Source organism: Doryrhamphus excisus, chromosome 13 (assembly GCF_030265055.1).
Source record: "Doryrhamphus excisus isolate RoL2022-K1 chromosome 13, RoL_Dexc_1.0, whole genome shotgun sequence".
NCBI classification, from domain to species: domain Eukaryota; kingdom Metazoa; phylum Chordata; class Actinopteri; order Syngnathiformes; family Syngnathidae; genus Doryrhamphus; species Doryrhamphus excisus.
Genome location: NC_080478.1, coordinates 4,952,208 through 4,966,089, shown reverse-complemented (window position 1 = coordinate 4,966,089; position 13,882 = coordinate 4,952,208). Strand labels below are relative to the sequence as shown.

At 44.6% G+C, this 13,882-nt stretch overlaps 3 protein-coding genes across 3 annotated transcripts; 1 reads left to right on the top strand and 2 right to left on the bottom strand.

Annotated features, from left to right (window-relative positions):
- Nucleotides 1-873: 873 nt before the first annotated feature.
- Nucleotides 874-2,741, bottom strand: LOC131140457 (HAUS augmin-like complex subunit 2). Its single transcript, XM_058090901.1, has 8 exons — nt 2,475-2,741; nt 2,089-2,175; nt 1,913-2,011; nt 1,775-1,844; nt 1,567-1,699; nt 1,394-1,502; nt 1,152-1,304; nt 874-1,043 (listed from the first exon to the last, which is right to left on the bottom strand). The coding sequence occupies exons 2-7, from the start codon at nt 2,173-2,175 to the stop codon at nt 1,191-1,193; spliced, it is 612 nt and encodes a 203-aa protein (XP_057946884.1). The 5' UTR covers nt 2,475-2,741; the 3' UTR covers nt 874-1,043; nt 1,152-1,190.
- A 62-nt stretch (nt 2,742-2,803) lies between these two features.
- Nucleotides 2,804-6,114, top strand: LOC131140456 (uncharacterized). The gene is made up of 8 exons (XM_058090900.1): nt 2,804-3,010; nt 3,533-3,654; nt 4,812-4,950; nt 5,052-5,173; nt 5,240-5,350; nt 5,459-5,565; nt 5,639-5,729; nt 5,819-6,114. The coding sequence occupies exons 1-8, from the start codon at nt 2,905-2,907 to the stop codon at nt 5,930-5,932; spliced, it is 912 nt and encodes a 303-aa protein (XP_057946883.1). The 5' UTR covers nt 2,804-2,904; the 3' UTR covers nt 5,933-6,114.
- LOC131140455 (cochlin-like) lies at nt 6,048-13,681 on the bottom strand. Its single transcript, XM_058090899.1, has 16 exons — nt 13,390-13,681; nt 13,038-13,114; nt 12,780-12,809; nt 10,445-10,474; nt 10,201-10,357; nt 9,928-10,061; nt 9,771-9,836; nt 9,530-9,589; nt 9,288-9,435; nt 9,118-9,221; nt 8,814-9,040; nt 8,607-8,721; nt 6,907-7,050; nt 6,652-6,808; nt 6,486-6,580; nt 6,048-6,407 (listed from the first exon to the last, which is right to left on the bottom strand). The coding sequence occupies exons 1-16, from the start codon at nt 13,482-13,484 to the stop codon at nt 6,235-6,237; spliced, it is 1,812 nt and encodes a 603-aa protein (XP_057946882.1). The 5' UTR covers nt 13,485-13,681; the 3' UTR covers nt 6,048-6,234.
- Between the last annotated feature and the right edge of the window lie 201 nt (nt 13,682-13,882).

Sequence of the window (13,882 nt, the reverse complement as noted above, 5' to 3'; positions counted from 1 at the left end):
GCGGAGGTGTGGAGTGACCAGCCGAGATTGTCAGTGATATGCACCCCCAAGTACTTGGTTGTGTTCACAACTTCTACGGCTGTGTCGTTGATGCTGAGTGGAGTGTGGCTGGGTCTGGATCTCCTGAAGTCGACGATGATCTCTTTTGTTTTGTCAACGTTCAGGATCAGGTTGTTCGCCTTGCACCAATCCACAAGGTGTCGCACTTCCTCCCTGTAAGCCAGTTCGTTGTTGTCCTGAATGAGGCCCACAACTGTTGTGTCGTCCGCGTACTTCAGGATATGGTTGCTGCTGTACTTGGGGCGACAGTCATGGGTCATTAGGGTAAACAACAGGGGGCTCAGAACACATCCCTGGGGTGAGCCGGTGTTCAGGGAGATGACACTGGATGTGTTGTCGCCCACTCTGACATACTGGGTTCTATCTGTGAGGAAGTCAAGCAGCCAGTTGCACAGGGAGGTCTTGAGGCCCAGTGGCTCCAGCTTGCGTACCAGGTCCTGGGGGATGATCGTGTTGAATGCTGAGCTGAAGTCCAGGAACAGCATCCGTACATGGGTGTTTTCACTGACACTCACATTTCCGTGTTGCATTGAAGGCATCATTTTTAGGTTTTCATTTTCAGTAATTTTCTCGCTGTTTTTAAAAGCCCCCCCCCCCAATGTTTACGACTTCACTGATGAAGTTTTTGAAGATTCATCAGTCCTTGAACACACCATGTGTGACTTCTACACCGGGAATCCAATTCCAGGGACTGTAGCCTACCCGGTCGACGAAGACCAGACATTCAGAGTATCCACCTCAAGCCGTGACCAGCCTGGTAGCCCCGCCCCACTTCACTTCACTTCCTGGTTGTGTCACATGATCTCATACTCACCCTGACTAACACACCAACACTTACCAATCAATCCTTAAGCGTCTCCCCGGAATGTGAATGACATTTTGTTCAGGGCTGGATAGAAGCCTACAAAAAAATGTTGGGATCTGAAGAGTCAGGGAGGCTGACGTCAATGCATCAAATTTGGACAGCCTTCACACTGCGTGTACTGCAAAAACGGCATGAATTGAAATTGAATATAGACTGAGCATTCAGGTGAAAGGTCAGGGTCGATTGCAACAAAACAAAACTGAAATTATTTATAAAAAAAGTCTACTTTTATTTTCCATGAAGGAGGAGGGGTGAGGTCATGGGGTCAACAGGTGCTGTCACTCATCAGGCTGCTGTGGACTTCCTTCCACTGAAGAAGCTGAGAGGCTAGCGTCTCCACTTCCACCACTAGAAGGAACAGCTGATCCAGAGAGGAGTTCTGGCCGAGAGAGAGAGAGAGAGTTTTGAAAGCGGTCGCCATGGCGACCACTTATGTTAGCACGACTCTGGCGACGTCATGCAACTCACCAGCTGAGCCACGTCGTCTGTGACGGCCGCACGTCTCCTGACGGCGCTCGTCTTCTCGTCCAACCTCTCCACAAAGTCCAGCAGCATGTTGACCACGTCCACCAGGAACCTGCAAAGCGCAGACGATGTGATGAACGCTAACGCTAATGGTGCTAGCTGTGACGAGACGGTACCTGTGCAGGTGTGCCCGGACTGGCAAGTTAGTGCGGCCCAGCGGTTTCATGAGTCGCTGCTTCAAGCGGTTCTGATCCTTCAGGACGTCCTGGAGATGGGCACAGAACGTCTGCAGCGTGTGGAACCTTGCAGCTGTTGGAGAAGTTCTTTTATTCCGTATAAGATAGAGTCCACATCTGTTTTCAAATGCGTGCACGCGCTCCTCACCGAGGCAGGCCGGATGTGTGACGTCGGCGCTTATCTTCTCCACCTTCAGCAGCTCTACCTCCAGTTCCAACTGCAGCTCAGGAAGCAACAACCGTCATCACACACTCACAAGATCCAGATCCAGATCCGGTTGCTTACCTGGTCCAATTCTTTCTCCATTCTCATTCGCTGCTCAGCTTCATGCAGCTGAGAGGAGAAGATGGAGCTTGTCTGTGAGTAAGCAGAACCTAGTTCCTCCTGGAAGCCACAGTGTTTGTTGATGTAGAAACTTATGACTTATGATATTACTATTAAAGATATTTACAATAACAAACCTGAGAGATAGCACCACTGGACACACATTTGGACACCAGCCTGGCTGATGACGTCACCGTGAACGGAGACACGCCCCATTGAGGCATCTATGTGTACATTATGGACAAAAACAGTTGAAGTCATGTAACAAAAACAAGCTAGTTTTTTTCTAACAATAACTACAATTATCGCTGATTGGAGATTAATCATGATATCCAGTGTCAGGTTAGGTCACACAATCATGTGTAACGTTAAATGTAACGCTAGAAAGATCGTTTCAAACCTGTCTTAAGTATTTGTTAGCTACATTCTTCACGGACGGATAAATAATTCCATGTACCGACAGTGAATATTTTCACCAGCTTTAAAAAAAAGTACACACACAGCGCGTTAAATGAATACATACCGTTAAAAGGCTGACGAGTTAGGCGTTTGGAATATTCGCTCAAATCTCCCCGCCAGATAGTTGCTTCCCTGTTTGTCTTCTTCTGTGTGTTTAAGCAGAGTCAAATGTTCCACAGCGCCCCTAAAGGCCAAACTGAAACTACATCATTTTAGTATCAAATAAGGCCAGTACTCACTTTTTTGCCCAAACGACATCTAGTTTTTTTTTTTACAAACATTAATTAATGTTATAATTAAATTGCAAGTTAGAAGATGTTATTGTTTTGTGGCCAGTCGTCTCGGAGAAAACCATAAAATCGAGGGAAAATATACTTCCGGTTTTGACTCGAATCCTTAAGGTGGAGCCATTGAGTGTGTTTATCTGTATAAGCGAATCTTTATTGCAAAATGGATCCACCTTAACGACACACGATGAAACCGTTGCAGTATCCATGGACGGCATGGACTTCTCTGAAGCTAAACAACAAATTCTGCTGCTGATAAACAGAGTCCAGCCTTCACAACGCCTCAAACTCATCGACTGGATCAGAACCTCCGGTGCGTGGACATTTGCTAAGCGTTTAGGGTGTGTCTTATATTGAATACGTGCGTTAGTACACTTTAAACAACTAGACAGTGCATTATCATTACATAGTTCCTGACTGACATTTAAAGGGACATGATTTTTTTTTTTTTGCCAAAGATGTGTCAGCGGGATCAACACGACACCTTTTTGTTATTTATTGAATTCGGTAGTGTTTCTCGCCTTATTTCTCTGCTCTTGTTCTTATAATGGCTACAAAATAAAACAAGTTGCAAATATTACTTGATAAAGAAGGCGGGAAACACAATTGAATTTTAAAAATAACTCATAGCAAAACGCGAAGGTGGTGCATGTGCTGATCTTGCACTCTCTCGTAACCTTAAATGCATGCAAAGCTATTAGAATGTATTTTGTGTTCATTTGTGAGGTAACTGTGTTAGTTAGCAAAGAACTACATACAGTCAACCGCTGGTGACATCATAGATGGGGGACGGTGCTGACTAGCCGTTAGTACCAATTATTTTGTTTGTGCGCAGATGAGCTGGGCGATGCACTGGTGGACAACAACAAGGTCATCTTGCGGAGCATCGCTGATGACCTGAGGGCCAGCCTGCCTCAGGACGCCATGTTGGCATCTGAGACGAACGTTCAGGAAAAGGTTCTAATGAAGACACAGTACATATAAAATGCCATCCACACAATGTAATGTCATTATTGAACTTACAATAGCGGTGTGTCGGTCATGAACGAACGGATCAAAAGAACTAGTTATTTTTGTGAACAGAATGAACGAGGTCATTGCCGTAAAATACCCGTTCAGTCAGTTGAGTTGCAAATGTTTTTTTTTGATTGACTGGAGAGTCAGTTCACCGTTCACCGAGAGATTGACTGACATTGTCGGTGACCTTGTTCATTTCGTTCGCAAAAAAGAACTAGTTCTTTTGACCTGTTCGTTCATGACCGACATGAACTTGATTTCATATGGTATTTGTTTACATTAGGAAACATAAGAATTGTTGGTGCCACTTTAAGGAAATAGTTCAATGCAAGTACATTCATATTATACACCCATGCTGCGTTCATGACTATCGGAAATAATAACGAACCGTTTAATCAGTCAAACAGGAACTTGATTTCATATGGTTTTTGTTTACATTAGGAAACATAAGCATTTTTGGTCCCACTTTAAGGAAATAGTTCAATGCAAGTACATTCATGTTATACACCGATGCTGCGTTCATGACTATCGGAAATAATAATAAACCGTTTAATGAGTCAAACAGGAACTTGATTTCATATCGTTTTTGTTGACATTTGGAAAAATAAGCATTTTTGGTCCCACTTTAAGGAAATAATTCAATGCAAGTAGGAGTACATTCACATTGTACACCGATGCTGCAAACTGACACTCACATTTCCGTGTTGCATTGAAGGCATCGTTTTTAGGCCGCGCTCACACTGTCTCAAATGGATCCCCACACATTTTGGGGCTTTCATTTTTAGTCATTTCCCCCAATGTTTACAACGTGAACATGAGTGAACGAACTGACTCGACACGGCTGACCGGGTCTATGCACAGGGGTGGGGAGATCGATTGACCGAAATGAACGGATCTTTTTACTGAATGAACCGGTTCACTGAAATGAACGGTTTTGGACACCACTAACTTACTAATAGCAGATGACACACACATGCTGGGTCTCAGTTGATGCACTTGCGTACTTAAGTGTTTTGAGTGCGCTCACACGAAGAAGTACCGCGAGCACACTGTCAGTTGCACTTAATAATATAAATAGCCGCCATCTTGTGTTTCAGATGCAGCAGCGGTCGCATCCGACAGTCCACGTGGATGCCTTCCTGTACGATGACGAGCACGTGGATGCTCTGTGTGAGGCGGGAACCATGAGTCGGAGTTATTGTCTCCAGTGTGGATCGATCAGGACCGCACCTCTAGGTGGGTACGCATCATCATCATCATCATCATCATTGGGGATCAAATCACCACTTGAGTGTCATCCAGCATCATGGCCGCCGTCGTCTCCTGTGTGTCCACAGACTTTGTGTCCCACTCGTTCTCCGTCTCCGAGCTCTTCTTCCTGTTCCGTAATGTTCTACCGGATCTGAGTGGCCGAATGTTAGTGGATGTTGGATCACGACTCGGGGCGGTGCTGTACGGGGTCAGCGGACACGCACGTAGTCGATTTGAATTACCGGTCATGTGACACCTGTGTGTGTGTGTTCAGGGCTACGTGTTCACCTCAGCGTCCAGACTTGTTGGCGTGGAGCTGAGCGAGGAGTTTGTTCACCTTCAGAACCGAATAGTAGACAAGTACGGAATGAGCGACAGAGTCCAGGTTGGTCCTTTTTGCCAAATCATCCACAACCACGTGTGACCACAAGATGGCGCCACAACGATGAATGTTACCAGTCTTAAAAGACATCATTTTGACTCCCAACTGCAGGTTGTCCATGCTGACGTGTGCACGCAGTCCGCTTTGCTCCAGAGCGCAGATGTTTTGGTGATGAACAACGTCTTTGAGTATTTCATGGAGCCGAGCCAGCAAGTCAGGTAAGATTAATAACAAAGATTAATAATAAAAATGATATTTACTATATATATATATGTGTGTGTGTGTGTTCAGGGCGTGGAAGTTGATCATGCAGACGTTCAGGAAGAAGGGTTCTCTGCTGGTGTCAGTCCCAAGTCTGGAGGAGAGTCTAAACAATCTGCAGGTAAAGAGTGAAGCTCCAAGTCCTCTTCATTTTTTTTTATTTTTTTTTACACAAAATGGCTTCACAGCTCCACTTCCTGTGTCCATCAGGAAGTGCTACCAGACAACTGGGTGGAGGAACTTCCTTTGGACTACAACGCTTACACGGCACATGATGTGGACTCTGAGACTCTCGGACAGATCCACCTCTACAGGGTCATCTGACATGGATCTGGTTGGGGCAGGTTTTTTGGATTTGTCGAGACCAGATGGTCCGGCTCCACGTCTGAATATTAAATGGCTGCACGGTGGTGAAGTGTCATGAACACAAACTAAAATAGTAAAATAAATGTTTATAGGATATAAACAAATAATAAATATGAACAGACATCAATGATCAAGTTTCAATACAGGAAGTTACAAGATAAAAGTCTGCTCGTAGAGGAAATACGCAAAGTGGTGATGATGTCATCATCACGGTTTGTACACGGGCTACATAGCATGAGCACGCGGCATGTGCGTGGGATTCAGTTTTTGACGCTGAAGTCGTGACAGATTCCTCGTACCACGGGATCCACCAGTTCGGCCAATCCGGTGAACTCTCTGGTGAAGAAGGTGTGGCTTTCTTTAGGCGCCGACGCCATGGACTTCAGGTCATCCGGGGGTGCCCAGGCCACGCCCACTGAGTACATGGTGATGCCTGGGTAGGAGGCGGGGTCGCAGGTCAAAGAGGTGTGGCTTGTAACATCCAAAACACGCGTGTGGAAAAAAAACACACCTTGATTCTGAGCGGCCGATGCCGGCGCGCCCACGTTGTCGTATGATTGGCCGTCAGTCACCACAATGAGGAAGTTGCGTCCTGGTCCGGTTCGCCTGGCGCAGAAGACGTCAGGATGTTAGCACCGTGCTCTTGGTTGATGAAACAGCAGGTGGCGCTGTCGTACCTGAACAAGTTCTGGGCGGCGTAGGTGATGGCGTGTCCTGTGGCCGTACCGCCGCTCATGTAGGGGATCCTCCTCAGGGCGCTCAGGACGCCATCTTTGGTGGTGTACTCCGACATGCCAAACTCCAGACGCTGGTCGTAGGTGAACTGCACGGCGCCTGCGACGCGCACGCAATCAATCAATTCATCAGCTAATCAATCCATCAGCTAATCAATCCATCGGTCAGATCCATTGGTCACTTCCTGCAACGCTCACCGACACGAGCGCCAACGTCTGAGATGTCAAACTTGGTGGCGATGGCCGCAAGGAAGTCCAACATCAGACGAAAGTTAGGGTCTCCGACGCTTGACGACCCGTCAATCAGAAATCCGATGTTGACCGAATTGAAACATGTCCGACCTAAAAGACACCACGCTACTTCACAACACAAAACCAAACGCTGATAGCGTGTTGATGGCATGTTGATAGGAATATTTTAGTGGGGTGTTAATAGGTAGCATGCTAATAGCATACTGGTGGATAGCATGTTTATAGCCTGCTTGTAGAGTGTTGATAGCATGCTAGTAGCATTTTGGTCATGTGTAGTAGAGTGTTGATGGCATGTTAAGTTGACATTTAATCATCAATCAGTGCATTGATGTGTTGATCACGAGTTAGCATATTGATAGCGTGTTGATAGTGTGCTAGTAGTGCGTTGATAGCGTGTTACTAGCTAGTTAAAAGTGTGTTGGTGTGTCAGTAGTGCGTTGATGTTGTGTTGATCGCTAGTTTGCGCATTGATGAGCGTGTTAGCATGCTAATAGTGCGTTACTAGCGAGTTAGTAGTGCATTAATAGTGCATTGATGGCGTGTTAGTAGCCTGTTAGCATGCTAGTAGTGCGTTACTAGCTAGTTAGTGCGTTAATAGTGCATTGATAATGTGTTAGTAGAGCGTTACTAGCTAGTTAGAAGTGTGTTCGTAGTGCATTATTAGTGCATTAATAGTGCATTGATAGCGTGTTAGTAGCGTGTTAGCGTGCTAGTAGTACATTACTAGCTAGTTAGTAATGCGTTAATAGTGCATTGATAGCGTGTTAGTAGCGTATTAGCATGCTAGTAACGTGTTACTAGCCAGTTGGAAGTGTGTTAGTAGTGCATTAATAGTGCATTGATAGCGTGTTAGTAGTGTGTTAGCATGCTAGTAGCGTGTTACTAGCTAGTTAGAAGTGTGTTAGTAGTGCATTGATAGTGTGTTAGCATGCTAGTAACGTGTTACTAGCTAGTTAGAAATGTGTTAGTAGTGCATTAGTAGTGTGTTAGCATGCTAGTAGCGCGTTACTAGCAAGTTAGAAGTGTGTTAGTAGTGCATTAGTAGTGCATTGATAGCGTGTTAGCATGCTAGTAGCGTGTTACTAGCTAGTTAGAAGTGTGTTAGTAGTGCATTGATAGTGTTAGCATGCTAGTAACGTGTTACTAGCTAGTTAAAAATGTGTTAGTAGTGCATTAGTAGTGCATTGATAGTGTGTTAGCATGCTAGTAGCGCGTTACTAGCAAGTTAGAAGTGTGTTAGTAGTGCATTAGTAGTGCATTGATAGTGTGTTAGCATGCTAGTAGCGCGTTACCAGCTTGTTAGAAGTGTGTTAGTAGTGCATTGATAGCGTTAGCATGCTAGTAGCGCATTACTAACTAGTTAGAAGTGTGTTAGTAGTGCGTTAAAAGTGCATTGATAGCGTGTTAGCATGCTAGTAGCGCGTTACTAGCTAGTTAGAAGTGTGTTAGCAGTGCGTTAAAAGTGCACTGATAGTTTGCTAGTAGTGTGTTGTGTTGATATCTAGCTAGTTAGCGCATCGATAGCGTGTTAGCAGCGTGTTGATGGCAGGTAAGTAGCGTGATGTGTTCATAGCATGTTGGTGGGTCGTTATTAGCGCCTTGATGGCTTGTTTTGCTAGCGCGTTGCTAGCGTGTTGGTGTCGTACTGCAGAGAAGGCCGTCCAGCGAGCAGAGTCTCTGCGTGAGAGGTTTGACGTGTTTGGTGGTGCTGAACCAGCTGGAGATGTGATAGCTGAAGAAACCGTTGTCTTTGCACACCGCCTACACACACACACACACACACACACACACACACATGTACGTGACCATGTGACTGACCTGTCACGGCAATGTCAGGCAAACATGGCGCTGACCTTCTTGGTGAAGTCGTGGTCCCGCACCATGGCGAGCTCGTCGGGGGAAGGCTTGGCGACGGACGCCAGGAAGACGTTGATGCCGGACTCTCTTGCCAACATGGCCGCCCGCTCCAGGTCATCCGAGGGCCAGCCGTCAATCAACACTAACATCACACGAGGGTGGCCCCGCCTCCCACCACTCTCCTGCGTGAACGACGTCTGGGCTGCATGCATGATGGCCTTCCCTGAGGACGCAACGCATCTTTAACGTGCAGTTTGAGTACACACGTGTGTGTGTATATGTGTGTATATATGTGTGTACCTGTGTTAGTATGTCCTCCCAGGTGTGTAAGCTCTTTGATGGCAAACTGAAGATCTTTACTGTGCGTGAAGTTACTCAGCAGGAATTCGGTTCTGGGAGCATCACTGTGGACGCAAACACATCAGATACCGCAGGACAATTGTGTGTGTGTGTGTGTGTGTGTGTGAGACCTGGCCTGAACGAGACCGACATGTGGTCCAGACGTTCCAACTTTCAACATGGCGGCAAGTTTGCTGACAAAGTTCTTCTGCAGGTTGAAGCGCCGCCGCCCGATGTTGTCACTGCTGTCAATCACCACCACGATGTCCATTTGACAGTCTGCACGCAAACACACACACACACACACACACACACACACACACATTGTTGTCTCACAAAGGTCATGTGACCAAACATGGATGATCTTGCGCACCTTTATTTCCTCCTGGAAGAACCTTTTTGAGCGATGACTTCTTCAAGGCTTTCTTGGCTGCTACACACGCACACGCACGTTAGCATAAAACGACGTAGAGAGCTAATCAAAAGCACGAGACGGACACGTCGAAGAAGAAAGAATAAACAGGAAGTGTAAGCGCCCACTCACGGTGCTAAAAAAGACGAGAAAAAGAAGATGAAAAAAAAGAAGCGAAGAAGAACGGATGTGTCCGTGTCACCTGGCAGCGTCGTGGCGGCGGCGGCGCTGGCGTCGTTAATGATCTGCTGAGGTTGCTCAAGGTGCTCTGGCACAAAACGTAAACAAGGTGAAGGTGGTCTAGACTCTGGCGCCCCCCTCAGGACGCACCCGGTCTAACAATGTGACCTCTGACCTACCGCTGAGCCTGAAGGAGGAGCCCCATCGAGACAAGGCCTGCGACTGGATGCCGTTGGCGAAGGAGCGAGTGTACGGGTGTCGCCCCGGCAACCTCTCCACCTCGACCACGCCCCCGGATGCGCCCACCGTGCCGCTGCACACAAAACACTTCCACCTGATTGGACGCTGGAAGACCACTTAATCCTTCACGGCGCCGCATTCCTTCATGTCAGCTTAGTCCAGGAAGCGCACGTGCCGACTGTATTCCACAGGAAGTTCAAAGATCGTGTTACCTGTGCAGAGCAGCGCCGCAGACGGACGAGATGGTGGCGTAGACGTCCGTACCGAACACAGACAGTCTGCGTCCGGTGCAGTCCGCCGGACACGAGACCGCCACCGTCTCCTGGGCCAGGTCAGCCCCCCGGGTCTCGCAGGTCAAGGGTTGTGTTGCTAAGCAACCGGGAGGACAGGAAGCTTGGTACTTTAACAACCTTTAAGACGCACTGAGTGTTCCTCTTAGGACAAAGAAAGACGCACCTGATGACCACGAAACCAGGAAGTAAACTCCTGAGGAAGAACAACACCTCGTTTACTTCATCAGCCAATCACAGACATGCATAGAATGCTACACGACATCATAGACCACAATATAGCATAGACCAGGGGTCTCAAACATGCGGCCCGCAGGACACTAGTTTGAGGCCCCCGCCTTGATATGAAAGTTTAATGTTTGATATGGATGCTGTATGGTATCATATACCCAGAAAAAAATTATTACGTTTGATTAATGTTCATGTTAAAGGTTAAATAACTGTTAATAGTTATCCTCCCGATCTGTGTGGAAGTGGTAAGTTTTTGGGTTTGATATGGATGCTGTATGGTATCATATACCCAGAAAAAAATTATTACGTTTGATTAATGTTCATGTTAAAGGTTAAATAACTGTTAATAGTTATCCTCCCGATCTGTGTGGAAGTGGTAAGTTTTTGGGTTTGATATGGATGCTGTATGGTATCATGTACCCAGAAAAAAATTATTACGCTTGATTAATGTTCATGCTAAAGGTTAAATAACTGTTAATAGTTATCCTCCCTATCCGTGTGGAAGTGGTAAGTTTTTGGGTTTGATATGGATGCTGTATGGTATCATGTACCCAGAAAAAAAAAATTATTACGTTTGATTAATGTTCATGTTAAAGGTTAAATAACTGTTAATGGTTATCCTCCCGATCCGTGTGGAAGTGGTAAGTTTTTGGGTTTGATATGGATGCTGTATGGTATCATGTACCCAGAAAAAAATTATTACGTTTGATTCATGTTCATGTTAAAGGTTAAATAACTGTTAATAGTTATCCTCCCGATCCGTGTGGAAGTGGTAAGTTTTTGGGTTTGATATGGATGCTGTATGGTATCATGTACCCAGAAAAAAAAATTATTACGTTCGATTCATGTTCATGTTAAAGGTTAAATAACTGTTAATAGTTATCCTCCCGATCCGTGTGGAAGTGGTAAGTTTTTGGGTTTGATATGGATGCTGTATGGTATCATGTACCCAGAAAAAAAAATTATTACGTTCGATTCATGTTCATGTTAAAGGTTAAATAACTGTTAATAGTTATCCTCCCGATCCGTGTGGAAGTGGTAAGTTTTTGGGTTTGATATGGATGCTGTATGGTATCATGTACCCAGAAAAAAAAATTATTACGTTCGATTCATGTTCATGTTAAAGGTTAAATAACTGTTAATAGTTATCCTCCCGATCCGTGTGGAAGTGGTAAGTTTTCGGCTATTTAAGTTGAAAGGAAATAACTCGAAGGCTACCGTTTAGGTCGCTAGCTCTCTAGTTTGCGAGTTAGCATGTGTCTCAAGACCCTGCAGTTGCGCAATATGTTGTAAATAAAAAGAGTATAAATGTGACTATAGTCGTGTTTTGTCATGTCTACAGGGCTCTAATAATGCTTTGTTCATTTTAATATGAAAAAAATCATTTGTCTACCCACCAACTATATGTGGTTTCTTAAGTTTTTATTATTTGCCGTTTTATTATTATTATTATTATTATTATATTTATTACTGATTGATTTTCTTTATTCTTGATTTGTTTATTTATTTATTTTTTTAAGATATTTGAGAACAGCGGAATGTTTTATCAGAGCTTTTATTGTAGAAAATCGGAACCAAAACACTGAAAAAGTTTGTATATTTTTCTGTTTTTAATAAATGCGTTTTTTTTTGTTTTTTTTTGTAAAACCTGATGCGGCCCAGCCTTGCCCAGACCCTAGCTCCAGTGGCCCCCAGGTAAATTTGAGTTTGAGACCCCTGTCATAGACCCACTATGTACATCTGTGCAATACTTAGTATTTTTACATTCAGTATAGTTACTCCAGACTCCATTCACTGTGCAATATTAAGGGCTCTAAATACAATATACTAAGTTCTATGTGAAGTATTTCCATAATGCCTCATATTAACTCACTAGCAATATCTCAGTGTATAGACTGATCATATATCTCGTCTCGTTTCATATTATCTGTATACTGTATTTGTATATAACTCTGGGAAAAACTGTTGATTTTGTTAATACTTGGGTTGTTTATATTGTTTATTTTTCTATATTGTGTACTTTGTACCGCTTAACTGATTCTGTACTCTTTCCCCACTGAGGGATGAATAAAGGCATATCTTAATCTTAATATTCATCTCGAGAACACCATAGACTAGCACAGTAGAACACTAAATAACGCCGTAGAACATAACAGAATACATGCTATCACATTTGAACACAATAGATCACCATAGAAGACAATAGAATACTATAGATTATATATCAAATATATATATATATATAATTTATAGAATAAAACAGGATGTACCGGCAAGAAGCAGCAGAGCCATATCGTCACCTGGAAGAAGAATAAAAAATAAGAAATGAAAATCATATAGAAATAACTCAAATTAACAGAGTAGGCGGAGCCAAAAGGACAATATGCTAATGACGTCTCGTGTATCCTAACTGAACTTACAAGTCATTAAAGTAAAAAAATTTTTTTTTAAGTTTTTATATAAAAATGATGAAAAAGTATCTTAATTAAAAACTATACAAGTTTGAAAGTAGGAAAATTCAACCTGACCGTTTTCTCCAAAAGTCCAAAAATAAGATTTTATTCCTTGGATGAAGACGACCTGATGAGGAGAGGCTGACTGGGTCCTTTAAATAAGCACACAACGCGCACACACACACACACACACACACACACACACACAGTGTGTAGGCGGAGCTTCGGGAAGAAACCGAGAAGAAAAACAAGATGATTTCACGTTTTCATGTGAATAGAAAGAAAACTAAAAAAAAGGACCATCTCCATCTCGTTGGACGCTACAGCGACAGCGTCCAACTCATTTGCATATGGCGTGTAAACGTTGACGGGAAGCTAACATTAGCCGGCGGCTAAGGCCTTTTAAAAACAAAAGCAGCTTACTGACTTGATTTGGTGGACGTGCTGGGTGGAGCTTGGCCGTGTCATGTGACCTGGCTGCAGGTGGACACGCAGGAATTCATCTTGGCCGGCTCCCAGCATGCACCTGCTCCACGGTAACGAGAGAAGACGTTGACGGAATAAAAATTCGTGTTGCTCATTCCGACATTCCGAACGTGATGAAGATCAGCATGATGGCTGCGCGGCGCCGTGACATGACATGACATGACGTGTTGGAGGACTGTTCCTAATGTTTGGACCATAACACGTTCATGTGACGATATCATCAAGGTCCTCACCACCTGTGGCGCATCACATTCTGTTATCTGCATCCAGGACAGGAAGTGGGCGGGGCATCATCGATGTGATACCCTGTGTCTAAACACACACACACACAGTGAAGTTAGTTTAACCTTTGACCTTCTAGTCACCCGACAAGCTGCAGCCTCCCTGAAGTCATCCCGCCAACGGAGGGGCTTTTTTTGGCAACCTGCGTGGGT

Bases quoted from the DNA above. Each gene is read 5' to 3' on its own strand.
- LOC131140456 (XM_058090900.1), top strand. From the start codon at position 2,905: ATGGACGGCATGGACTTCTCTGAAGCTAAACAACAAATTCTGCTGCTG. The intron at 3,655-4,811 runs GTTCTAATGAAG...CTTGTGTTTCAG, and splicing joins AGACGAACGTTCAGGAAAAG to ATGCAGCAGCGGTCGCATCC. The intron at 5,351-5,458 runs GTTGGTCCTTTT...TCCCAACTGCAG, and splicing joins GAATGAGCGACAGAGTCCAG to GTTGTCCATGCTGACGTGTG.
- LOC131140457 (XM_058090901.1), bottom strand. From the start codon at position 2,175: ATGCCTCAATGGGGCGTGTCTCCGTTCACGGTGACGTCATCAGCCAGG. The intron at 2,012-2,088 runs GTTTGTTATTGT...TGTGGCTTCCAG, and splicing joins CCAGTGGTGCTATCTCTCAG to GAGGAACTAGGTTCTGCTTA. The intron at 1,305-1,393 runs GTGAGTTGCATG...TCTCTCGGCCAG, and splicing joins CAGACGACGTGGCTCAGCTG to AACTCCTCTCTGGATCAGCT.
- LOC131140455 (XM_058090899.1), bottom strand. From the start codon at position 13,484: ATGCTGGGAGCCGGCCAAGATGAATTCCTGCGTGTCCACCTGCAGCCA. The intron at 9,837-9,927 runs GTAGGTCAGAGG...GTTTTGTGCCAG, and splicing joins CTCCTCCTTCAGGCTCAGCG to AGCACCTTGAGCAACCTCAG. The intron at 9,436-9,529 runs GTGCGCAAGATC...GTTTGCGTGCAG, and splicing joins TCTTCCAGGAGGAAATAAAG to ACTGTCAAATGGACATCGTG.